Consider the following 26,907-nt stretch of genomic DNA (forward strand, 5'->3'; position numbering starts at 1 on the left):
TGTGTGTGTGTGTGTGTGTGTGTGTGTGTGTGTGTGTGTGTGTGTGTAGGTTGGGAGAAGGACAGGGCTGGGCAGAGGGACCCCAGGCTCTGGGAACTCCTCAAGGGCCCATTGGGTGTTCTTGCTCAGATCGAAAGTCAGGGAGGGGGAGAGAGGGCAAGGAACAGTGTTCTTTGGGGTTCAGGTCGGTGTGGAATTTGGATCCTGGGGAGGGAGCCTCGGGTGCACACAGACAGAGCAAATTAGGAAAGGACAAGCAGACCGATCCCAGCCTCCAGTCCCGCTGGGGTGGCAAGAGGTCACCGCACGGGACCTCGAGGCCTGCAGGGCACGGGGTCTCAAGGTCCCCAGTGCACGAGTCCTTCCGCAACATCTGCTGTTTATGGGGGCCCTGCAGTCAGTAGCACACGGGGTTTCCATCAAGGGGTTAAGGACCTGCTCTGAGAGGGGAGGCAGGAGCCCTAGGGGGCGCAGTTTGGAAGTGGCAGCAGGGGAGGGTGCTAGTCCCAGAGTTCTGCGGCCCCCTCTCGCCTTCCGAGAGCTGAGGGTTTCTCTAGGCAGGGCCAGGAGGGGGCTCGCTTTAAATATCGTGCCCTCGGGACTTCCCTGGTGGCTCAGTGGTTAAGACTCCACGCTTCCACCACAGGGGGCACAAACGCCAGGGATCGGGGAACTAAGATCCCTCAGCGGCTCAGTGCAGCCAAAAAAAAAGTCAGTCTTCCACATAGCCCCACCAAGATGGCTCCTGGCCCACTTGAAGAGAAATGGCACCCTTGGGCCTGCCGGGGTCACGGGTCCCCAAGCTGATTTTTCGCAAATGGCACCTGTGGAAAACCCTAGGTTCAGGGAAGTCCCTCTTTCTCCACTCCCCTAGGCACGTGATAACTGGTCCGGCCACCTCTCCCCGTTGAGACAATTTAGCCTAGCTTCTCAGCTCATCTAGGCCTTCTAGGCCAGGTGCCCGAATCTTAGTGTTACCAGATAAGATACAGCTCGTTCAGTTAAATTCAAATTTCAGACAAAGAAGGAATAATCTTTCAGTGTAAGTATCTCCCATGCAATATTTGGGACATACTTATACTCAAGAAATTCATTGTTTATTTGAAATTCAAATTTAACTGAGCATCCCAGATTTATATGCTAAGTCTGGTTAGCCCTACCAGAGTGGAGTGACTACTTGTGTCTGGAGGAACTGTTGACTCTGTTTGCCAGCCTGGGCCAGGTTCAAAAGGTGAAGTGTAGGGCTTCCCTGGTGGCGGAGTAGTTGAGAGTCCGCCTGCCGATGCAGGGGACGCGGGTTCGTGCCCCGATCCGGGAAGATCCCACATGCCGCGGAGCGGCTGGTCCCGTGAGCCGTGGCTGCTGAGCCTGCGCGTCCGGAGCCTGTGCTCCGCAACGGGAGAGGCCGCAACAGTGAGACGCTCGCGTACCGGTTTAAAAAAAAAAAAGGGGGAGTTGTATTCACCAAAACTGAGTCTTGGTAGATTACAAGCCGGACAAAGGTTGAGGGCAGGGAGGAATTGCAGCATTGTAGAGAAATTCCTGACAGGGCTGAAGTCTGGGAGGAAAGAAGGGGAGGGGAGAGACATACACAAGAGGCCAAGCTAAAGTTGTTGGGAGCACCCTGGGACCTTTATGGTTTTAAAGAAAGGAGGGGCATTCAAAGGGAGGGGGCCTAAAATCCTTGCCCAAGTGTACTGGCTGACAGCATTTGTCCATGGGAGAAAGGGAGGGAGTGTTTCTGGGAGAGAAAGAGGCGAGGGATGAAGTCCAGGCCCTTGCTGCGGAGGAGCAGTTGAATTGGGGAAGAGTTGTGACCTCTCTTCCTCAGAGACCCTCGGGCCTGGGGAACTGGGGTCGCTTCCCTTGGGCTTCCTGAAGGCAGGCTGCTCAACGGCCTTAGCCTGGACTCACATGTCTCGCTGGGTTTGGCGGCTGCAGTTGCCCCTCAGGGCTCAATCATGCAGAAAGGGTCAATAAACTATGTATATCTAGCCAAAGAAGAAAGACAATAAAACCACCCTCAGGGTCAGAGGTCACCCAGTCACGGATTGAGATATTCACAACCCTTTTTCCTTTCTCCTCTCTTCTTGTCCTCTCATTCTCCCTCAGGCTCATCCTCCCTTGACTCTACTTTTCGCCTTTCTCCAAAGCCAAAGTTATCCCCGGAAATAACTGAGGTGTGAGGCTGAAAAAAAATCATCTCATGCAAAATGAAGCTTGAAAAGTAGGAGAGTGATGGTGGATAAAACCCACCGGTTAGGAATACCTAGCTTCTGTGAAGGCTGCCGTCCAACCTCTAGTCCACAGGTCAGCAAACGTTTTCTGTAAAGCATCATATAGAAAATATTTTAGCTTTGCAAGCCACATTCAGTCTCTGTAGCATAATCTCCCCACCCCATTTCTTCTCCTCCTCCTTCTTTTTCTACTTCTAACTCTTTAAGGATTAAAAAAAAATTCTTGGCTCCTGTGGCCATACAAATACAACAGGCCAGATTTGGTTTGCAAGTTGCTAAATCACATTCATGCTAGAAGTTAGTCTAATTCACCTCCACTCTGTCTGTTTGGGGCAGGGGTGTGTGTGTGTGGTGGGGGGAAGAGGTGAGAAGGGAGGCTCCCATGCTTTGTTTTAATATCAAAGCCCTTTCCTCCTGTCCCTTCACTAGGAAAGGACTAGAGGAGTGAATCCAAACCAAATGCAAAAACCACAGGCAGTTCGATTTTTAGAATGCCGTTCCTGAACTATATAAAGTTCCTTGGGAGTTGAATGAGCCAGGGACAGCATTTTAGGTGGCAGGGATTCTCACTCCAATTTGGGCAAAAGGGAAGATAACTCAGGTAATGCAGCATCTGCCCCCCCAGGGAGAAGGGGAGGAGGAAGGGGGAATGGTGGTGGAAGAGGCCTGGAATAGGTAAATGGAGCTAGGATGCTGGGGGCATCAAGGATGAGAGTCACTGCCAGAAACCATGATGTGCTACAGAGGTACCCTTCCTGTCACCTTGGGTGCAGGATCCTGTCTCAAAGCAGAGAAATGAATAAGTAAGTACCTCAGGAGAGTCAAGGCTTCTCTCCACTTGTTTTGGAGCCAAAATCATTTACTAGAACTAATGGAACATTTAGCAGTTAGAAGGAACTTGGGACCCTGGGTAAATGAGAGCTCCAGAATGTTAGGCAAGCTTTGCACCCCAAATCCATTCTCCTTCCTCCATCTCTTCAGGTGACTGGGGAAGGACTTGGAATCACATATCAAATGCATCATTGCGTATTTCTGCCCCTGCCTGGATCTCTCTCTCTGCTTGCCTAAGTGCTTTCCTACCTACAAAGTGTTTTGATCCCAAGGGAAGGGGAAGTCTTCTTTCAATGTGACTTGTCCTTCTGGCATCCAGAGCCCCTCCCAGTGTACCTTAGAGTCTGGAGGCTAACATCTAGGCACCCCCAGGGCAATAAAGGTACTCATTGGCTGCAGGTCCTGGTGGGCCAGGACCACCGCTCACCATGAGCCTGGCACCCAGACTTGGCTAGTGACAGAACATTGCCCACTGCCTAGGGTTTCACTCCATTTCCCGTATTTCCAGGGCTCTCTTCATAATCTCAAACTAGATTCTGATAGCTCTAGTTCAACTTCCTGCCTTTCTCCAAGTTCAACCCTATTTACTTCAACCTGTGTCTCTGAAGTTCAAATATCTATCTATCGTTTATCTGTCTATCTATCTGCACAGCCCTGATTGACAAGTACAATGAATGAAAATGTCTCATTCCTGTCTGGTTTGCATTTCATTACATTGGGCAGCGGTATGCGGTGGACTGCAGAGGACAAAGACAAAACAGATTTTTTAAAAGGGTTGGTTAACAATATCTATTTGTTCATTCTATATTGAATTTAAAGGTATCCAGGACTTACAAAATTTTTGTCAAATGATGAGAGGGTAGTGAAAACTCTGATCTAGCCAATAAAATCTGGACCCCAAATGAGCGGTTGATGAGACTGTCCCCTAGTCCCGGAGCTCCCGAGATCGATAGTTTAGCTCGGCCCCTGAAGCCAATTAAGAGCTTTATCTTAGCATAAAAATAAAGAGGAGTTAAAAACGCATTCCTTTCCCAGCTTTCTTCCCCCTTCATTTTTTATTGCGATTTGCAGTTTTTCTTTTAAAAAGATCTGGGACTCTGAAGAAAGGGTGGGGATTGATGTAAAGAAAGTGTCGTTTACCAGGAAAAAAAATTGCGAATAATGGTGAGTTTCAAGGACATGTTTCAACGAGAAACACTTTGTGCCTCGCTAGGAAGAGGCAGGGGCACCAAATTCAGCGTCTTGGAATAATTCCTTTCCTGGATTCAAAGATTCATTTATTGAAATAAATCAGGAAGCATTGGCAGAACGGAAATCCCCTTGCTGGGTTTAAAGGGTCTTTAAAATGTTGCGAGTGTTAGATTGCAAGTCTTTTCTAAATACAAAACAGAAGAAAAGACCGCAGTGTTTCCCTTGGACTTAAAATTGCTAGGTCTCCGACTTAGGATAATTTCATGTCCGCCACAGAAAATGTGTTTAGGAAGAAGTTCTGCCCGATAGCACAACTGCTGTACATGTTTTGTTTTTTAGTAGGCTGGATTGAAGAGAAAAGTGCTGCAGAGTGGGGCTCTGGCTTGTATGGAGAAACCAGTTCGTCCCTACTGCCCCTCTGGACGTTCTGTTTCCCTCCTGCTTCTCCAAGATGGATCCTAAAATTCTGGCTCAAAAGCTTTGCTCGTTTGGCAATGATCAGTTTCTCTGATTTTATTTATTGCTTCAGATTTGGGCATGAAAATAAATCTTTTTCCTATTTACTGTTTGAACTCAGTGTGAGGGAAAGGATCCCATTATATTTCCTATCCGTACAGACATGTGGATATTTAGACCAGACCACATACAACTGGGGGACGCATAAAAGAGATTTATTGGTTAATTTACGCCGCCTAATACACATGTAAACCCCAGTAAGCCAAAGCTGCCGAGGGAGCCTCGGTTCTAGCGTAAAATAAGAACCACGACCCCTGGATTCCAGTCGCCCTGCCCTGCCCTGCCCTGCCCTGCCCAGTGATTCTTTCCTCTACCTGAGAAACGAAGAAACCAGAGCTTTCTTCTGCCTCGCCTCAGCCTGTGTGCAGAAAAAAACTTTTCTTCACTTGCCTCTTTCCGCCACGACTCTGCTCTCAGACTCAGCTCCCTAAAGCCCCCTGTCCCCCGAAGTTGTTCCCAGGGTCTCCTCCGAAAAGTGAGTTGAGGGGCGGCGGGCTGCAGGTAATCAGGAGAACTTTGCTTATTATTATTATTATTATTGCCCAACAGGAGTGGTTTGCTTTGCTGGGGGGGGGTGTTTTCTTTTGCAGAAACTTGCTATATCTGGAGGTATTTCGCTTTCTATCGTGTTCCAAGGCTCAGGGTTCCCCCTCCCCAAAAAGAAACCTCCACTCAGACCAACCGAAATAGAATTCGAAATGGCCTGCCTCTGCCCTGCTGCTCACACAGTCCCCAGCCTTGTCCCCTTGCGGGCATCGGGGGTCCCTGCGCCCCAACGAGCAACGACACCCCCTCAGAGTCGCACACTCGGGCTGGGCCGGGCTGCCCCAGGAAGGGCTCCACCGCCCGGGGTTTTGGCCTGGCTGAACCGCCTCAGGTCGGCCCCTTAACAAGCATCCCCCTCCCCACTTCTCGGTTGATGACCTAATTGAATTATGCCTTTTTGTTCCTGGGACTACAGAGCACGTGCTGGAGGCAATTAATTATCGGAATGTGGCCATATCAAAACGGACACTGGGCACCGGGTAGGTCAGCGGCGGCGACATCCCCTGCCCTGCGCTCGGGACCCCTCCCCGCAAAGGGGCAGGCGAGGCTCCCTCGGCGCCTTCCTTCCTCGGCTCCACGCCCCGCTGCCAGCCCGGACTCCCAAACGCGCCGGGCCCCTGGTTCTCGGGGTACCTGGCGGGGCTCCCCGGAAACCCTCGCATCAGCGCTGGCCGGGTTAGGGCTCGAGAGTCGCCTCCTCCCCGCCCCAGAGCCCCGCTCTCCTCGGGGCTGGCGCCGGTAGGAAATCCAAACTTTTTCAGACCAACTGTGCGCCCAGGGTCCGTGGGGCTTGGTGGGAGGTGAAGAGAGGTAGAAGGAAGGGAGAATATTAAAGGGGGAAGGGGGAAGAAATGGGAAAAAGAAAGAAAAGCAATCATCCCTTTTTGTAAACCTGACTCCAGGGAATTCATTTGCATGATTTAGGCTTATTTGTTCTTCAGTGAACATTTCCTCCCCCCCCCCCCCCCCCCCCCGCAAAGAAACCCTCTGCTGAGCGGCACGGAAGCCAGTCTTGGAGAGCTGTTTTCAGTAGATGTAATAATTTAACTCAGCAGTGAACTCACCTTCCAACCTGGGGAGAGAGCTGTGATGTAGAGGGAGAATTGGGGCGAGTTTGAAGGGAGGGGGTGACTACGTAAGTGCGCTACCGGCAGGGTTTTCCCCAGAAAACTGGCAAAGAAAGAAGGTGAAGTCTTGACCAGGCCAGGCGGATTGGGGGGGCAGGAAGTGAAAGGCTGCAGTTATAAAGCGCTGCTTGAGGCGGTCTCGCCAAGCGCCTCTGAACTTGATCAGATGTTCGGTTTCCTACAGAGAGATGGCGGCCAGGCTGTGAGGCTGCCTCAAGGCGCAGACTTTGGGGCTCGGCTCTCTTCGGGGTGTGACAATCACAGCCATCTTTCTCTCCGCCTTTTCTTTTCACTCTCACTGTCCTACAGTCTTCGCAAATGCCCTGCTGGACAAAAAATGAGTGGATTTATAGCCCTGTCTGAACCTGCTCATTATGTCCAGAAAGACCTCGCACCAGACAGGAGAGGGGACAGTGATCCCACACACAACCCTGGAAAGTCAATCCTTAAGGGTAAGAAGTTCCCGAGGTCACTATATGCTTCTCCAGGTAGGAGTAGAAGAGGGCAAAGCCTTGGCAGTTCAGAGGGAAGAAAATTCCACCTCACAATCCCCATTCCCGACCCCCACTTTTGCATTTGAAAATGTTGAGAATTCGAAGCTGTTTAGCCCTGTGGTTTGAAAATGGCACTGATCCTGTGTGTGTCTAGTGAGTTTGCTGTGTAGTGTGTTGTGTGCATGTTTGGTGTGCACAGGCTAAGTGTACACTGTGCAGATTTAGTATTTGTGCTTCTGTGTGTTTGCTGTTAAGTGCGTGTGTTTATCCTGTTGTGTGTTTAATTTGTTGTGTGCCTGTTTACTGTTTTATGTGTAGTTTGTTGTGTTACTGGGTTGTGTGTACTTACTGTTGCTAGTTGTGTGTGTTTAGTGTGGTGTGTGTGAGCTTACTGTGTTATATGTGTTTGCCGTCTTGTGCCTGGTGTGTCGTGGGGGGGGGGATGGCGGGGACAGTGGTGGGGACAGTATACTACAGCCACGACTCACAAACCAAAGAGTCAATGCGAGGCTCAGACGGAAGTAAGGGAGATGGCTCTAACTCTAACCATTTCTCCTCCTTCGGGCCTCGGCCGGCCGGCAGCAGCTTGGGTCACAGACGGCGAGCTGACCGGCCTGGGTCCGGGCTCTCGGGGACATCAGGGCCCACAGTGGCGCGTGAGGAGGACGCGGCTAATGGGCCGCGAGAGTGGAACTGTTGTTCTCGCCCCGGGATCCGCGCCCTTAGGCCGCGGAAGGGGCACATTCTCTTGGCGTTGAGGCGGAGCGGACCAAGCGGGGCTGGACGTCCAGCGCCGCGCCGACGGTGGGAACGATCCTCGCGCGGCAAAGAGTTCATTTGGCCAAAGCGGGTAAAGCGCGCCCGAGGGGTGCTCGCCCGCTTCTGGCGGGAGGGAAGCCAGGGAGAGGCCCTGGCTCCGCCCCGCCGGTCGCCAGCTTGAGCCTGGCTCCAGTTCCCCACGGCAGCGCCAGCCCCGCGGAGCCCACTCGCGGGCGCCCGGCCGCCGCCGCCTCACCTGCCAGGCTCCCGGCCACGGCCCAATCAGCGGCGGCCGCTCGGCCGCGGCTGCCATGTTCCCCGCTCCGCGCTGCCAATCAGTGTGGCGACGGCCAATAGGCTGCGGGGCCGGGGGTCAGGTGACCGCGGGCCAGCTGGCTCCCCATTGGCCCTCGCCGCGCGGCCTCCCGCTCGGTTTATGTGAGAGGAGTGAGTGAGTGACTTTATCAGTCCAAGGACATTACTCTGGAGGCGAAGAGGCTGGGACTGGCGCGGCGAGCCGCGAGGACCGAGCCTGCCTCCTGCCCGCCGGCCGCGAGCTGGCTCTGCTTCTAAGCGCAGTCTAGCCGTGAGGCCCGTGCCGAGGGAGCCTCCTGGCCCCGCGGTTGTGCGCTCTCGGGGAGAGGAGGGGTGCCCCGGACAGAATTGGCAAACTCCGCCCTCCACTTATTATTTTGCTTATTTTTCTTTGTGCGCGCTTGTTAGTTTGTTAAACCAGATCTAGTCCCAGAGTCTTTTCTCCTCCCTTCTCCCCCCTCCTCCCTCCTCCAGGTCCTTCTACTTCCCCTCCTCCCTCCTATCCCTCTGCAGGAGACTTGCAGCGACGGAAAGTTGCAGCCCCTGGTACTGCCTTGGGGGTCTCCCGACAGTGTCCAACCGCCTCCACCCCTCTCCGACTGCGACACTTCGGAGATCTCCTTCGCCCGCACCCTCGCTCATTTCAGCCGGATCGCTGGTGACAAGAACGCCCCACCCATGACGATGCTCCTGGACGGAGGCCCGCAGTTCCCCGGGCTGGGAGTGGGCAGCTTCGGCGCGCCGCGCCACCACGAGATGCCCAACCGCGAGCCGGCGGGCATTGGGCTGAATCCCTTCGGGGACTCGCCCCACGCCGCCGCCGCCGCCGCTGCCTTCAAGCTGAGCCCCGCCGCGGCTCACGATCTGTCTTCCGGCCAGAGCTCGGCGTTCACACCGCAGGGTTCGGGTTACGCCAACGCCCTGGGCCATCATCACCACCACCATCACCACCATCACCACGCCGGCCAGGTGCCCAGCTACGGCGGTGCCGCCTCCGCCGCCTTCAACTCCACTCGCGACTTTCTGTTCCGCCAGCGCGGCTCTGGGCTCGGCGAGGCGGCCTCGGGTGGCGGGCAGCACGGGCTCTTCGCCGGCTCGGCGAGCAGCCTGCACGCTCCGGCTGGCATTCCTGAGCCCCCTGGCTACCTGCTCTTCCCCGGGCTGCACGAGCAGGGCGCCGGGCACCCGTCGCCCACCGGGCACGTGGACAACAACCAGGTCCACCTGGGGCTGCGCGGAGAGCTGTTCGGCCGCGCCGACCCGTACCGCCCGGTGGCCAGCCCGCGCACGGACCCCTACACGGCCGGCGCGCAGTTCCCTAACTACAGCCCCATGAACATGAACATGGGCGTGAACGTGGCGGCCCACCACGGGCCCGGCGCCTTCTTCCGTTACATGCGGCAGCCCATCAAGCAGGAGCTGTCGTGCAAGTGGATCGACGAGGCTCAGCTGAGCCGGCCCAAGAAGAGCTGCGACCGGACCTTCAGCACCATGCACGAGTTGGTGACACATGTCACCATGGAGCATGTGGGGGGACCGGAGCAGAACAACCACGTCTGCTACTGGGAGGAGTGCCCCCGCGAGGGCAAGTCCTTCAAGGCGAAGTACAAACTGGTCAATCACATTCGGGTGCACACGGGCGAGAAGCCCTTCCCTTGCCCCTTCCCAGGCTGCGGGAAGATCTTTGCCCGCTCCGAGAACCTCAAGATCCACAAGAGGACCCACACAGGTAAGGGGGAAGGCGGGAGGGCGGGCGCGGGGTCCGCCGCGGCACCGCGCCACGAAGCCGACTTTCAGCGCGAGGGAGCGAGGGGTGGCGGCGAGAGAGGGGCGGCGCCCCGCCGGGGCCGCTCGAAAAAGTAGCGCTGTCACTGTCCCTCCACCTCTCGCCTTCCCCGCCCCGCGGCGCTTTTGCCCAGTTCTAGCTTCCCGGGCAGACGGCTCTGCGGTCTCAGGAACTAATTGGAACCTTCTCGCGCCCAGGAACAAACTGGCGCCGCCTCTTTTTGTCTCTTTCTGGGTTACTATGAAGGGACTCCGAACGTGTGGAGAGGAATTGCTTACAAGCGACTTAGTCTCGGCGCACAGTCGGGGGAGGCAACCATAGAAATGCTAATGAAAACTAACTTTCGGTTACTTCCGCTCTTTTTTACCATTGATTGGCACATCTCCTAATTAAATGATACTTTTGTCAAACTATTTTTATTTGGAGTTCCAGGTTCAATTCAGTCCTTCGGGAGGAAAGCTAAAGTAGAAAAGGCACCACAGTTTCGGGGCTTGTTCAGAGCATCTTGTAAAACTGTCCGGAGCCCCTGGATTTATATAGTTTTCCCTTTTCGAACGTTAAGTACGACGACCCAAGCTTTTTAATACTGGGCTTAGCAAAACCGCTGCATTTGAAAGAGGCAAATTAAAAGGTACAAAGGAGGAACTAAAAGGGATTGTCCCGTCCCCGGTCCATTGTCCCGCCCAGCCTTGGCTGCAACGCCGAGATATCGGCGGAACGGGGCTGCGCTTGGAGGCCCCGGGCCGGGTAGGGGGGTACCGCTACTCAGGGGCAACTTTGGAGGAGCCAGGGGCTTTCCATCCCGCGCGAGAACAAAGGGCCGGGCAGGTTCTGGGCCGGCCCTGCCCCACCCCCGCCCCCGACCACCACTCCCCACCCCAGCAGGCTCAACCCGCGCTCTCCATTTTTCACCAGGGGAAAGAGATGCTACAGCCGCCCCCAGTCGGCGCTCCCTCTCGGCAGGGAGGACCGCCGGACGCTCTGTCTCCCGCTGCTCGGCCCAAGGAAGCTCGCGGCCCCTGACCATATTTACCCCCCTTTGCGTTTCTGCCTTCTGCAGGTGAGAAACCTTTCAAATGTGAATTTGAAGGCTGTGACAGACGCTTTGCCAACAGCAGCGACCGCAAGAAGCACATGCATGTGCACACCTCGGACAAGCCCTATATCTGCAAAGTGTGCGACAAGTCCTACACGCACCCGAGCTCCCTGCGCAAGCACATGAAGGTAATTACCTCTTTATTAGCGGTCGGCGGTTTATAAACACTCGGCCCGACACCGGGTCGCGGAAGGGAAGCGCCTGCGCTGCCAACCCTGTATCTTCCACGTTAAATCCGATTTGCTCCAGCGTTGACACCTTGAACCCATTTTGGGGACCCGGAGGGGGGCGGGGGAGAGCACAGTGGGGAGGAGGAGGGAGCGGAGGGAACAATCAGTTGTTTACTGGGAAGCTCTAACCGAGCTCGCCAGGGCTGGAGGTCTCAGTGGCCGCCTCTACCCGGCTCAGCCCGCGGTGGGAACCGAGAGTGCCCGCGCCGAACCCGGGGGCGGGTGGTTCATTCCCTCTTCGGCTTTCGGTAAAACAATAGGGCCGAGGAGCGCGGTGGGATTCCCACGCATTTGTCTGAGACCTCGCAGCGCCCAGGGCACCCGTGCCACCTTTCTCTGTACCTGCTTTCCCAAGCCAAAGCGGGCTTGGCGAAACCTGGGCCCGGAGTATTTTGTAGGGCCCCAAAGACTACGTGCTTACCCCGCTCCATCCGCGGAGAAAGCATTTCTGAAGGGGCATGAATAAATCAGAGTGCTTTATTCCTTTTCCATAATGCCAGTCTTAGGACTCAGACTGTTTTGTTGGTGAACATCTTGGGGCTTTCTAGACATCGGTAATGTGGAAATTAAAAACAAAACCCCCAAATCAGCAGCATTTCTCTTTTAAGTGGGTCACTGGGCGGTCTTGCTCTTACAGTGCTCTAATTCTGCTCTTGTTTTTGCTTGCACAATGCCAGTTGGAATTATATTCATTATAATATATACATGTTAATTTTAGGTTCATGAATCTCAAGGGTCAGATTCCTCCCCTGCTGCCAGTTCAGGCTATGAATCTTCCACTCCACCCGCTATAGCTTCTGCAAACAGTAAAGATACCACTAAAACCCCTTCTGCAGTTCAAACTAGCACCAGCCACAACCCTGGACTTCCTCCCAATTTTAACGAATGGTACGTCTGAGGACAAACACAAACACAAACCCTGTTAACCATAGAATGGACCAAATGCATTTTAAAAAGAAAACTGAGACCAATCAGATGGAAATGGAGTTTTAAGGCAAGAGGCCATACATAGGGCTACATCTTGTTAATCGCAATTGTCCAGGAAGGTTTTGGGGCAAGATCCCAAAATAGCCATGCCCTTTTTTCTCAGGATTAGAAAATATGTTTTGGCATTTGAAGGATTAAAAAAAAAATCTTCTCACTGCTTTTTCCTCCCTTTTCTCTTGCTCTCTGCTCACCCCATCCCTAAACGCCTTCAGTTCATTTTAACTCTTGTCCTGTTTCCTGAGAGGAAGTTATAGAAGGCTTATTGGTGGTGGTGGTGGTGATGTTAAAACTGATGGAAAAATCTTCGCCTTAGTGGTGATTGTTTAAACTCTCACAGTCTTAAACCGTGCCAAAGTCCTGTTATGTCTTGAACTTTTCCTCAAAGCATTACACTTGTGAATGTATTTTTGTCTAATGGGGTCGAAACTGTTGTTCAGTATTTTTTCAGGCTGAGGATGTGATGTTACTCTACACAGATTGTGACGTTTAGTATACAGTTGCCTTTTGTAATAACTTTTTTTTTTGTAAATACATATCCATTGATGCCATATTTATCGTTTGTAATTTAATTATTGCTACAAGTGCCGGGAACTGAACAATATTTATGGAAAATGTTTTCTAACAAATTCTGTACAGCTTTTGATTATAACCGCTTTAGCATTAAATTTTATTGTTTTGAAAGAACACAAATTTACAATTTTTGAACCACTGACTCCTTTCTCCTGTTTTGTAACAGCCTCCTTCTACAAAGAGGAGACAAGAGCAAATGAAACTTGTTTGTTGGTATTTATAACTCACTCAGATCCCTTTTTTAATTGTTAAATTATTTTTCTATTGCAGTATAGATTCTTTACAGTGTCAGTTTCCATCTGGGAAGACCCTCCTTTCTTTATCTCTAGCTCAGATGGTTGTTTAACTGCGAGTTTAAATGTGTTTGTCCTGGATTTTCGGCATGCAAATCAAATATTACTGATCAATTCAGTTAGTGGCCATGACATCTCAATCTTGTACTTCAAAGACTGAGAAGCTGGATTTAATCATCCCTGCCCTACATATATAAACATAAGGTAACCTAATGAGTTTTATGTCCCTTAGTTTTTTTTTATTATCTTACATAAAAATGAACATTGCGGCAAGATGCATGTCTGTCTATTCTATTGAGAGATCACCCATATACCTATATATGTTTGTATCTATGACGTATCTAATCTGCCTATCAAATCTATCTATCTATATATTTTCAAAAGTAAGCATATGTCTGAAACAGTGGTGATGAGTAAGGCCAGTCGAGCCGTGCTTACTTATGATTAAGTGCTTCTTAAAAGAACCATAGTCCATTTACAATTTTGGAAGGCAAAGGCTGGTTTGTTTTGCTGTATATAGTTCAATTCGTAATTATCACAATTATTCATAACATTTTTATAGCGGTGTAATAACTGCAGCGGTTCTGAAATATTATGGAAAGAAAAAACATTTGCAAAATGTGTATTTTTAAAGTTCATGGTTTGTAGGCAAAGATGTTAAGAGCATTGTTTCCATTAAAATCAATAACAATGAAAAATGGTTGTTTGCTTTGTGATAAAATATTAACAATCCATTTAATCTTCAGCGAAGCAACTCATTTGGACAAACAGTTCTCTTACAGTTATATGAAAAAGAAAGTGATTGCTATTTTGGGGGGGTGGAGTGGGTAGAGTACTGAGAGAGGTTTTTTGTTTTTTGTTTTTTTACTAATTTAGGGTGCTGTTTAATATTGAGAGCCCAATCTCTTCATGAATAACCAACTTGCAAATCAGCAAATAGAATGGTGGAGATAAGGAATTGTAAAGAATTTAGAAATGTAATGAATAGGCCAAGTACCTCCTTCTCTTGAAGGGGCAGTGCTCTAGGATTTTTGGTGGCAGTCAGTTTGGTATTATACATAATCATTTTGAATTCTAGAATTTTGTTTATTGTTCTTTTTGAAGAAATAAAGTCTTGGCACATCTATTTATAACTTTTTGTATTTGGTGCCTGATTTTCTTCCATGTTCAAATAAATCGACCTTAAATTGAAATGCTCAGAGAAGTTCTGATGATTAAACGAAACTTTGATTCCCTGGACACAGTTGAAGCAGTGTATTTTAAGTTATCTACTGATCTTTGTCAACAGTTAATTATTGACAGTTTCTAATTGCAAAATGCTTTGGATGCGATTTTTTGTTTGTGGAGAATGCGTTTTTTTGCACTTTCCTCCACCAATAGACAAGGCAAGGGTCTGAATGCCATGAACGGACTGGGATGACTTCACAAGTGATGAGCAGGTAACCTGGTCAGTCTACCACTCCTAGCCCAGACATTCCAATCTTGACCTTGACATTGAGGGTGCTGGACCAAATTCCTATTTCAGGATTTTTCCTTCACTTCAAACCAGAGACCATTTTAAATGCTCAGCAAGTTTTCAGAAAGTGCATACTCATAAGATTGGCTCTAAATGTGTTCCAACTGAAGTCTAAATAATGTTTTTCTTCCGAAATATGCATCTAACTTCCACAATTTACTGTTTTCTCTATGAATTCCCTCTCCACCCCCAATGTAACCTAACCTTAAATGGCAGTAGAATGATGGGTTGGTTGAAAGATTATTTCAGAAACTTGCTTCCCCCACCCCTCCGCATTAAATATATTAAACAATTAAACATCTCCTTAGGACACAAAGAAGAGTTTGCTCTTTCTTTACTAGGCTTGAAATTACTCTACCATAAAAATTTACAGTAGAGCGTTGTGTCCTAAGAGGGGAAGATGCCAATGAACAATGATGATAACCTATATTAAGATAATGTAAAAGTTTTGCCCCTCTACATGATTTCCTCTAATCTGGGTGTAGCATCATATTTCTCAAATAGTCTATCCCTATGCCCTTGTCACTTGTCGCAAAGAAAAGTTTACGTTAGTAGAAAACTTTTCACAGATTTTCTTCCTATAATCTGACTCTGGGAGTGCACATTGACATTCTTGAATTTTCAGTAAATACCTTAAAGAATACGCACCCCCCACCCCACAACAAAAAAACCTTGTAGCCCTAAAGATAGATCAGCTGGAAACCATGAATGTCAGCTGGGTTCTTCGTAATCGACCTGTTATTTTACTTCTTGCACCTGGTAAGACCTTTGTGAAAAGTCCATCTTTTCCAAAATGGGTGGTTTAGTTTAAGATTTCCACGTTGGGTGGGGAAGGGGAAGGTGTCTATTTCCACGCAGACAGAAGTCTGGACTTCATCCACCTTGGAAGGTTAAAGATCAGGGTCCAGGCTAAGCAGGGCAGTCGGTCTTAGCTACTGCGGAGGTTGGAGAGTTAGCAGGGATCTCCTCCGTTCACAAAGCCTCCCAGGAAAGTTGTGTTCAGGACTTCCTCGCCCCTCCCCCCCTCCTCCCTGCCTGCTGTCTCCTCGCCTCTTCGCCCCTGGCTCCTTCTCCTCCCCTTATAAAACCCCCCAAACAAACGAAAAAAGTCTAAGGGCCTCTTTCCACTTAAGTTTCTGAAAGAATCGCTACCGGCGTGCTCATCCCCTGAAGCGCGGGATCTCCGCCCGGCAGCTAGGCTGGTTTTCTCTCGGGCTGTCTGCCCCCCTCGGGGCTCAAGTCTAGTCAGGCTTTGCCCCGGGACGAGGCCAGGCGTTGCGAAAGTCAGGGCTCCCGCTCGGGGTCCCTGTACACACACCAAGTTCTTGCAAGGCCCGTTCGAAGCTGGGGCCGGGAGGAGGGGACCTCATTTCCTAGGGTCAATTCTCTCGCGGTCTCGGCCAGCTGACCCTTTGACCTCCACCTACAGGGCCCTTGGCGGCCGTAAGCCGGCGGTCGCCCGGGCTCCGAGGACGCTTCGCGCCCCGTCGCCTTCCCGGCCTCATTAGGCCGGCGGGGCTGTAAAGCAGGAATCAGCCGCTACCTAATCCGGACCTGGGGTCAATACGAGCCCAAACAATGGTGAGCTCCGATGGCCACAGCGCAGGGCTGGCCGCAAACTTTGTGTTCCATTCATTTTCTTAAGGCGGTGCGGTGGGGTGGGGGAGGGAGGGAGGTACTCGCACGCCGGAAGGCCGATACCGGCGCCCGGGGCTCTTAAGCGAGCGTTCTCGCGCTCGGCCCTCCCGGTCTCGTCGCCGCGCCAGGGTTTTGGAGGGGGTGGCAAGGCTCGGGGCCTGGTTGGCGGCCCGCGCGAGGGCCCAGGGGCGGCCCCCGCGCCAAGAACAGACTTTGAAGTGGGTTTTTAGCGCGCACGTGTGAGAGCCGCGCCGAGGCTGGAGCGGTGACCCGCTGGGAGGAAAGAGTAGGCTCCGGCCCGGGCCCCAACCCCTCCCCCGCTCCCCGTCGCTCCGGCCTTTTCAAGCCGCGGCCGGGAGCCCGCCGGCCTCCCCCACCCGCCCCCACGCCTGCTCCCGAGCCCGCGCCGCGCGCAGGCGCACAGCCGGCAGCCGTCGAGTCGGGTTTCGCTGCGAGGGGCGGCGGGGGAGAGTTGAAAGCGGCTTTGCAGCGCCGCGGCCTCGGCCGGGCCGGGCCGGGAGGGGGGCGGAGGGGAGGGCTGGGGAGAAGGGGGGCTGGTTTTGGGGGCGGCTCTCGGGTCAGGAACATGGCGGCCGGATGCGAACCCCCGCGGAGCGCAGCAAAGCGCTGACTGCGGGCTGCCGAACTGTTGTGTGGTTTCAACTCCCTTGTTATTCCTCGGCTAGGAGCGCCTCGCGGGAGAATGTAGGTCGTGGCGGCCGAGCGCAAAATTGTTTAAAAAAAAAACAAAAAACGGAAGCGAAGAAGTTCTTCCAGGGCATACTGGGCGTGGGAAGTTGGCGAGTCTTCTGGGGGCTGGGGTTCCCGGGGTGGGGGGCGGCTTGGACCTGAAACCCACTCGAGGCCGCCACTCCCTCCAGTCCCGACTGAAATCGTTTCTCCCGGGCCCTCTGGGGTGGGGGATGCCGTTTTGAGCTTCGTGACCGTGTCGGGATCCCCCAGCACCTTCGAGTCTCGAAATGCCAAGGAGTGGACACTGTTCTCTTCCAGGACAATGGCGGGGCTCGTGAGCGGAGCACGGAGGCACCGTTTCCAAACCAAATGCCCTGGATTAGCGACACGGATGTGCCATTGCGATTTCGAACCCTACGCTTTCCTCAGGCCCCGTTTTCTGCATATCTCATTTAAACGCGGACCTATGAAAAACAGTACTGTGTACGCTTTTGTGTGTGCTGTAACAGCTGGTGGTCTAACGAAAAAAAGAAAAAAAAAAAGGTCACAATTCCGAAAACTTTCATTCAGCTTTTGCTTAACTGCCTTAATACTGGCGTGTGAAAGAACCCCTGGTAGCTCTGGGATCTCGAGTCCGTGTTTTCTCTGCAGAAAAATGTCGCAGATTCGCCTTCAGATGTCTTTCGTGAGGAAAAAACAATGTGGGGTTTTAAAAATGTAGTCATTGACCCCCGTCTCCTCTAGAAAAATAAGCGGCACGAATTCTTTCAGGTTGCGTCTTCGTGGAGGCCAGCAGCTAAACGAAAAGACAGCCTACTGGGGCTGCCCGCTGTCGAGTATTTGGGCTCCTGAAGGTGTGGGGCAGCTCCCGTGGGCCACCTTGGGAAGGGCCCCAGGTGGGTGGGCAGGTCATTAGCAAAGCTGGCTCAGATTTGGGGGAAAACTACAAAACAGTGCCTTTATCTGCAGAGAACAATTGATGGGGTTGTCTTTCCTCCTTTTCAGTGCACAAAGAAGACGGCTTTGGAGCAAGAATTTGGAATATGCATTTAAGTTGTCGCGCTTTGCATTGGAAACCCGTGGGCAATTAAAATAAGCCTGCCTTGTAGTGTTTTCTGTCCTTTTCTTATGTGTGGTTTCTGCAAGTCAAAGGGGCTGGAGTCCCTTCTGCAGTTTGGAAACTTGTTTTGAAATTGCCACCAAACAGATTTTTCCCCCTTTGGGTGAAGTTTCCTTACAGGACTCAGCCACTTCACCCCACCCCCGGACTGGAATAGAGTGTTGACATCTTTGAGAGATCAAAGGAAGTAGATGGTGCTTGCTGTATACTTTATTTTTTCATGCTGTAGTTTGAACCCTGAGGTTTGAGCTTTTTCCTGGTTAAATCTCTTGGTACCAAAAGTGTGGCAAATGAAAAGTTCATTAACTTGAAAAATCTTTAGCCCATGGGTAGGCAGTTTGTCTCTGAGAACTGCAGCGCCCAGATTGTCTCTAAGGTTGACTTTAAAATCAAGCTAAAGATGCACTGGTGAACGATCTCCCCTGGATACCTGTGGTGTGCTTTGGGTCATTTGATATGGTAAAACTGTGGTTGATTTTCATAGGAGTTATGTGAATGGAATTTCTGCAAAACTAGACAAGTGATAAATTGGTAGAACTCTTATATTTGTTTGAATGACAACTCCAAAGGGCACTGCTTTTCCCACTGAGGTTTGGTTTCTACCATAACTATTGAAATTTACAGCTTGAAAAACTAAGTTTGCAGGAAGCATTTAAAGGGGGGAGTGTTCAGAGCACTTGGACTGATAGTAACTTAACACAGGAGCAAAACTTTTTTGAATAAGATTCCTGTTGCCAAGAATCTGTTAAAACTAAAGAAAGTATATTTCTTTAAAAATCATCTAATAGAGCAAACAATTTTGTATATTTTTAATGTGATGACAGTTCAACCCATTTACTGATCTGATTGAATAGAGAAACGTGAGCTCTATAGTAACTATAAAAATAGCCTTCACCAGCTGGCAAGTTTTTAATGTTCTCTAATAAGATGTGTATGTTGTCTAATGTGTTTTATTAAAACACAACCTATGTAAAGACCATACCTTTAATACCTTTGAACATGAGGTATTAAAAATAAAGGATTCCATCGTGTTTTATTATAAGCTAGCATTTAAAATGACATATCCAGTAATGTTTTATGAAATTTTTCTAAGAGTAAATGTAGCTTGTTTTGACCTATCTGCAGTTCACTTTTTGTTTTTTTGCCAGTGTTGTCCTGCTTGGTATCCGGGACAGTCTCTAATTCCTGATGAAGAACTTGATACTGACGTTGGTATGCAGCAGCCAGCCCTCCATAACACTACCTATCCTAAATGCAGGGTTAATGCCGAACCTACTGTGCAAGAAATGATTTACTAATGAGGTTTCAAAGAAAACCACATCAATTTGGATGTCTGTTACCTTGAAGTGATCATTTTAAGAGTAGTAGCTTCTTCCCTAGGTATAAAAAGACTATTTTCTTCTTTTGGTGTATTTCATTCTGTGTTGAGCAATCATTTGTGAAATGAAAAAGCAAAAAAGCACCCCCCCACACACACACACACACACTCCCCCAGCCAATTTAGGATCATAAACGGGAAGATGGAGGTGAAGACTAGCCTAATCCATAACCCAGTGCGTATTATCTCATACATTGTGTTGACCTTGTTGAAAATCTCTTTCAAATATCTGCATTCCACATGTAGAACTAAAGTGTTTAAAACTAGAAATATGAATGCTTGTTTTGTTAATCTCCTATGTTTGTGTTCAAAAAGCAATATCTAGGATCTCTACAATTGTTGTTTGACTTAAATAAAACCATTTAAATTATTTTTTGTGATTATTTTATTACAGTGACAACTATAGCCCCTAAATAACCTTGATTAACCTGTTGAATTGGGACAATTTATATTCTATTCACATTTTTCATGATATACCTTGGCTTTCACTGAGCAATAAACTTGGGGAAAAAAAACCCACTGAACAAACTCCAACCAACTGTTTTGAGCTCACAGTGTTTTCCCAGAGGGACTCAGGGCCAGGTGCTGGGGAGGTCAGGGGAAGAATTCAGAGTCAAGGATTGAATGGGATGATTAGAAGGAAGAGCTGGAGGTAGGACTTTGGAGAAAAAAGAGCATTTGAACACCGCTATTTGGGTGAGAAAGAGAGGGAAAGACAAAGCCGAAAATAACCTTAAAGGAGAAAGGAGGGCCTCTGGAAAGGGGACATAGCATACATTACATGTACATTATTCAGAAGCTCCGGAGTGGTTCTTGGGGCAGACAACTTGGCAACCATTGATTAGAACACTTATAGAATCATGGAATATAGGTGTTATTAAAACACAAGTTGTCGTTAATTAACTGTAGTGCTAGAGAAGATGAAGACACTTCAGAGAAATTCTTCGAAATCCAGATACTTGATTTCTCATTTTACATTTAACATCTGTAATCTAATGTAATCTGTGAGTGGCCATCATTCTATTTATTTGACGTGATTATGCCATGATGAGGTATTGTAAAACTGCGGACTGATAGAGTATATTGCTATTGGTTCTTTAGATCCAGTTTTATTAAAATTTCTGCTAAGTAGACTGATGATACTATAATTTTTTAAGTAGAGGGGAAAACTGCTCATCTCCCTCTGATTTTTGTTGTTCATTTACATCAAGAGTAGGCACACAGGCCGGTCAAGAAAGACTATGATTCTTTGATTCTTAGCTCCCTAGAACTTGACATTCTTATATGCCCCCAGAGATATGTTGGTAGAATTTTTTGTTTTGTTTTTGTTTTTAAGAACAAGAACTGTGTTCTTTCAGACAGGCAGTGGAGTGTTATAATGGGATTATTAAAAAAGCCCTTGGAAAGGTAAACTACCAAGTTGTGCATGAGCCAGCTGCACTATGATAATAATACCTCCTAGGGTTATTCTAAGGATTAAACAAGAACATGTCCATAAAGAGCCTGGCACAGAGTAGGCCCTGGACAAATGTTAATTCGCTTCTTTTCCTCTTGCAGGTAGCTATTGTTTCATTGCTTTGGGGTAGTTTCCTATTTTTAATATTATGGAATATTTTACTAAAAACATAGTGATTTGTATTGGGGTGCAAATTAATGCAGTTTTCAGACAATAGATGGAGAGTTAGGGCATATAAGAAATACTGCATTTCATAAGCATAATCACTAGATCAGGCATATGGGTTTATGAACATAGCTATGAATATTTAAACACATAAAATTAAAATGTTATTAAATGCCTGTTGTTCATTATCTTCCGATGAATACACTTATTCTTAGATTAAAAATAAGTTGTGTACTTAAAAATCTGTAAACATAGTAATTTAATGGTTTACTTTTAATTTGACACAATTTTTACTCGAGGCAACAGCTTCTTACTATATGTAAATTAAATGACAATTTTACAATGTGAAAATTGGCATTCACATTTAAGGATAAGATTAAATCTCTCGGTGTCTTAAATTATTCAGTTTCCCCGTACTAAATTTATGCTAGTATTGTGCGGGTGTGACTATAGAGGAATGAGACTGATTTTCTTGTGGGGCTTGGAAGCTAGCTCTGAAGGCAGTTCCCAAAGAGGAGTCCCCGAAATGTTTTGACCAATGTCAGCATCCTTAGAATAAGTTTATGGACTCCCTAGGTGATGGCCTCACTTCAGTTTGTTACAAAACAAACATCAGCCACCAGTCATTACTTTACAGCCATACTTTTGGTTTTACTATGTTTTTAAAGGGTACCCTGATTATTTTATGTTAATAAAATTGAGGCTTAAATGAAAGTGTAGAAATCCTCTATTATAGCATGATGAAATGTATTTTTTTTCAGCATACGTCTATTTATGCGGTAAAACAAGACAAAAACACCAACACACTAAGCTCTTCCCAGATGAACTGGTCTGAGTGGGAAGTATTTCCTTCCCACTGATTTTGGGGGCTTGGAGCCTCCCTGAGAGGCTGTACTGCTAAATGTTAATGGTTTTTGTACGGAGGCCTGGGGGACTTTTCATTATTCCTTTTTTCACCGGTTTATCACCTTTGTCTATTTCTTTCTTCCTGACGCTGCCCTATTAAAAGCGGGGGTCCGCCGTGGTGTTAATGTTATTTTGAGTATTGGTTGTTTGTCAGCGAGTAGGAGCAAGGTTATATTAAATGACCAGTTTGAAAACTGATGTCTAGTGCAGTGCTGTAGTGCCTCCCGTGGCCGGATCCTCCTATAGGTGAGATCATTCTGGAGTCCGAAAATCAAGTCGCTCAGTACAGCCTTTTCCTATAGAACCGGGAAGGGGGGTGGGGGCGGGCAGGAGAACACCCTCTTATGTTCTTAGAAAAGAATCTAAGTTCCTGCTCCTATTTGTGTGTGTGTGTGTGTGTGTGTGTGTGTGTGTGTGTGTGTTTTATACTCTGGGGGAAAAAAAGTCCTTTTTAAAAAAATTGGGTCATCAAAAACTTCATTGAAGAAATGAGAAAAATGTTATTGCCAATGATTCCCTCTGTAAATGTCCCAGAGTCGATAATAGGAGGCTATTTGTAGTACAGCTAAATAAATGTATTTTAACATCTTGATATAAATCCAGTGCATGGAAATTGCTTACAAATGATTCACTAATGTTACCCAGCCAGAACTTACACGGAAAAGCTACACTCATATTCTATTTTTGCAGCTAATCATCCACAGAGTATGTAATTGGTTGGGCCAGCTGATAACATATTTTTGGCGACTTCACTCTTCTTTACAAAAATATTTAGCCAGGGTATCCACTGAGATGTGACATCTTGTTGGTTGTGGTGATAACCCAATACAGAAGGTGTTCCGTTAACTTCTGACCATTGACATATTAAATGAAGATGTTCAGTTGAGCAACATCAGTGATTTCAATTGATTCATCAGTCGCCAGTATCTAGCAGCCATCATGTTTCATTTTGCTAACAAGCCGATATCCCACATCTGATGCCAACAAGTCTGGTCTTTCAAACAAATGACATGTTTGATAAAGAAATCTTTTCAAAATCATTATGCACTTCAGCATTTGTCTTTTCTTCCGGCACAGCATCTGTGCATCTGTTCCATCAGGCGTCTATTCCTTGATCATTTCTCAGCCTTCCATGATTTTTGAGCCTGATTTGCGGGTATTTCAAGGATGTGAAATGAAGCTTCTTCCATTGAATGTTCCAGCGAAACACAATGTTTATGTTCAAGGCACTAGATTTAATCTTGTGAATGAGACGGCAGGGAAGCGTTCTCACAAGACTTTCTGATAAGACATTGTTGTGAAAGAAATCGAGTGGGGGAGGGGAAAGAAGCCCTACTTTAGGAAAAACATTAAGGGCATCTTTTTTTGTTGTCTTTGCTATGGGTACTCGAAACTTCACACCACTATTACAGTATTGAAAAGCTTCAGAGCTTTAAGGCATCTCTCTGAACTGGTGAAATGAAAATTCGCATAGTCCAACTGGTTAAAAATGGATGCAATTCATTCTTTAGTGAGCCCTGTTTAACTGCATAATTTGCTTATATGCATAAAACCGAGGAAGTCTTAATCTCTAGTTTGCATGTATCTGGACTGCATGCATCTGGCTCCATTAGATTCCCTGTAATTGCATATTGACTAATTGCATAATACAGCTATTTGAACGCTGAATTTAAACCCAAATGCTTCTATTAGCACTGTAATCACTTTGGATAAGTGAATAGTTGGAATATAGTACTTGAAAATCACAACGCAGAACAATAACCACTTTCCTATCTGAAAAGAAGAAAAATCTAAAAGCAACTTTGAATTTATAAATTAACCAGTAATGCTTTCTCTTGGGCAAATGTTAAAATCAGAAAATGAATCAGTAATTGATAAATGCAGAATCTTCTTATGTAATATTTTATCAAATCTTCTACATTTGCTTCTTTTAAGTGTTTTAAATTGAACATCCACATGCAATATAAATATGTTAATTAAAATTAAATCATTTTGAAAAGGTAATTGTGCATTTGTTTTCAATTTGCATTCATTTCTTTAAATGTATGGCCTGGGGCATTTTGTGTTGGCATGGGGGAGGATGGATTCTGTAGCCTGTGCTAATTGAAACTTATTTGGTGCATATGTGTTGTTCAATAAAGGAATCGCGGCTTGTGTGTGCACACATATAACATTCATTTAGACTGAAAGCGTGTGTTTATCGTCGTCGGGTGTTCAAAGCTGAAGTTCCTGGTAGAATCCAGAGAGAGCATCTTTAGCTAAAATAGGTGATAAAGACCACTTCTTCAGTGCTAGAAAAATATTGCAATTGCTGTGCTAAGTGTAGGTTGAATGGCTTAAATATTTATGTTTGAGTTTTAAATGTATTGTCTCGAATGAAAGAAATGGGGAACCTCATTTGTCCTCAAATTGAGCATTAATTAGCCTCCAGCATGTGTGGTGGATCACGGGCTTTTCCCCCTCTTATTTAAATGGTTCAATTCAGGGCACAATCCAAGGACCATTCTAGGAACTTCTCTACTTTAAGCTTTTTTTTTTAAATGTAAAAATGATGTGTATTTTTGAATAGGTAATACATGTACATGATGAGAAATTCAGAAGTGTACACAGTGAAAAGAATGTTCTTTGCCCACCGACAACTCCCAGTCTCCCTGTTTCCGTCTCAAGAGACGGTCATTGTTTCTTATGTTCTACTTCAAGCTTTGAAGAATGTTCTCAGGCAAGACTTTCACTACCTTCCTCCTTGATTTCGTTAGGCATTCTAAAACTCAGAGAGTGGCTACATCTAATCGAAGCCAAAACTTTAGTCATCTCAGAAAACATTTAATATTAGTCGGGAAGTTATTGTGTATATTTAAACTGGTTGATACATTAAATCAACTGGATGTTCTGGCATTGTATAGGGACAACTGTATTTATATGGACAAGATGAAGTGGGAGTCAGGAAATTATACAGAGAGCTGGGTGTTAAAGAAATTGAGTTTTGCACCTACTATGTGCCTGGCTTGCACAATGTCCAACCAGTAAATGAGTGTTGAATAAATGGATGAATATAACTCAAAGAGTGTTTGCATGGAATATACTATGTAACTTAATTGACATTTTAGTTTTGCTTATTTAGGTATTTCCACAGAATTATGAGGGTCACAGGGCTGCCAGCTATGTGGCCTGCAGGTCACCTGTATCAAAATTTCTTGGACCCCGCTCAGATAAACAAAACCAAAGTTCTCAGTGTCAGGGCCTGGTGATGTGCCTTCAAAACAAGTGGTTCCAGGGAATTCGCTGGTGGTCCAGTGGTTAGGACTCTGTGCTTTCACTGCCAGGGCTTGGGTTTGATCCCTGGTCTGGGAACTAAGATCCCACAAGCTGCACTGTGCGGCCAAAAAAGAAAAACAGGACAAGTGGTCACTCCAGCTGAATTTGATATATATGAAAGTTTGAGAACCACTGTTTTACAGAGAATGGCAAAAAGCAAAACTCCTGAAACTCTTTCCTACCAATTTATCTACTTGTTCACCAGTGGTCTTTTAAGATTCAGTATATCAGTATGGCCTCCTCAATTAATAAACTCCAAAATGACTTTTGCCTGAGGCAAAATATTTTTTCCAGTGCGGACAAGTGTCTCAATTCTGTCTACTTCATTTTGCCAACGTAGAACTGCCAACCATTCAAAGACACATAGAGGTAGATCTGAGGACAAATTGGCATCTACAAGCAGGGGGTAGATTCCTCAGCGTGTGTTTGTTTGATTTAACATTTAACTTAAATGCAAAACCCAAGCCTGTTTGTATTTCTGATCATTTCCCATTCATTATGCCAAAAGTCCTCCTCCAGATTTCTGCAGCTTTCTGTGTCAATGATCATGACATATTAAAAATGGTAACATTATAAATACTGTGCCCTTGCTTTTTTCTGTAATGAGTAAGAACAATAATTCTTTCACCTTTCCTACACTTCTGTTAGACAGACGTTACAACAGTTTTAGTTGGAAGGAAAAAGCAACTCTAAAGTTAACTTTTAGCATTACGGGTGCTAAAGGATTGTTTTTTCCATTATATTAAAGAAAATACCTGCTTGAATGCGGCAAGTTTTCTAAGCCATCGAGTGCTCTCTGCGGAGTCTTTTCAATACAGGCTGTCCCAACAAATGAGTTGGAAATGAGTTATGTTCCAAAATTTACTTTTGAAGTTTTAGGTTATTTTCAATTCACAATTTTATTTCTCTCTAGAATCAGTGATAGAATCCTTGGATTACCTCACCGAAAATTCTTTTAAAATTCTTCTCTTTGAACTTTAACTCACAATGTAGTCAGATGATGGCACCATAATAGTGTTTGGTGACCCAAGTACAGATGCCAAAGGGATACCTTGGCTCTCCTTCCCCAGCTGCCCAGATAAAATCGGGTCAGTAATGATGGAAGGAGGAAAATAGGAGACCACTTCCTCTTCTTCTGTATCACCCTCTTTTCTCATCCCCTTGGGTCTGGGGTGGGGCTGAGGAGAGCTCTGGAATTGGAGTGTGCGCTGAACTGGGTTTCTGAAGTAGGATGCAGCTTCTAACAGCAGGTAGGGAGTAGATAAAGGGAATAAATCGCCGTGAGTGTTGGAATTTGTAAGGCAGCATCTTCCTTCTTTTCAGAACCACCCCCCTGCTCTTCTTCCTATTCTGCTTTGAAAACCTCTCCCTATCTCAGTTTAAAGCTTTGGTTTCCAAGTCAGATACAAAGTAAACCAACTGACTCTACCCCAAACTAGGTAATAATGAAAGAGTGAAGGAAAAGTATTTCAGCAGTAGTCATTTATTTTTCGCTTCACAAAAGGAACTGTATCCTTGAGTTGATTTTTGTATTTTTTGTTTCAGCGGTAACCAATTATTTTTCACTCCAAAAAACAGAAACTGCATTCTCAACTTTGTGTTTGTCTTTGTGTCCCATGTGCTTTCAAAACATGCACATTTCCTTAAAACAGCACCTTAATTCATATCAAGCCTCTACTATCTTGAGGACAAACTACAATAATGTTTACCTAAACACTGTTTGCAGAAAGGAATTGTACAAA

At 47.1% G+C, this 26,907-nt stretch overlaps 1 protein-coding gene across 2 annotated transcripts; it reads left to right on the forward strand.

Annotated features, from left to right (window-relative positions):
• The first annotated feature begins 8,164 nt into the window (after positions 1-8,164).
• ZIC3 (Zic family member 3) lies at positions 8,165-19,243 on the forward strand. Of its 2 annotated transcripts, none has more exons than XM_029240975.1 (3): positions 8,165-9,745; positions 10,863-11,026; positions 11,847-12,816. In XM_029240975.1, the coding sequence occupies exons 1-3, from the start codon at positions 8,695-8,697 to the stop codon at positions 12,024-12,026; spliced, it is 1,395 nt and encodes a 464-aa protein (XP_029096808.1). In that variant the 5' UTR covers positions 8,165-8,694; the 3' UTR covers positions 12,027-12,816. The 2 variants fall into 2 exon arrangements, with proteins under 2 accessions (XP_029096808.1, XP_029096809.1); XM_029240976.1 differs by lacking the exon at positions 11,847-12,816 and adding an exon at positions 19,094-19,243 and having other exon boundaries at positions 8,695-9,745.
• The last annotated feature ends 7,664 nt before the right edge of the window (positions 19,244-26,907 follow it).

Source organism: Monodon monoceros, unplaced genomic scaffold (assembly GCF_005190385.1).
Source record: "Monodon monoceros isolate NGI ecotype Baffin Bay Population unplaced genomic scaffold, NGI_Narwhal_1 Super_Scaffold_22, whole genome shotgun sequence".
In the NCBI taxonomy this organism is placed as follows: domain Eukaryota; kingdom Metazoa; phylum Chordata; class Mammalia; order Artiodactyla; family Monodontidae; genus Monodon; species Monodon monoceros.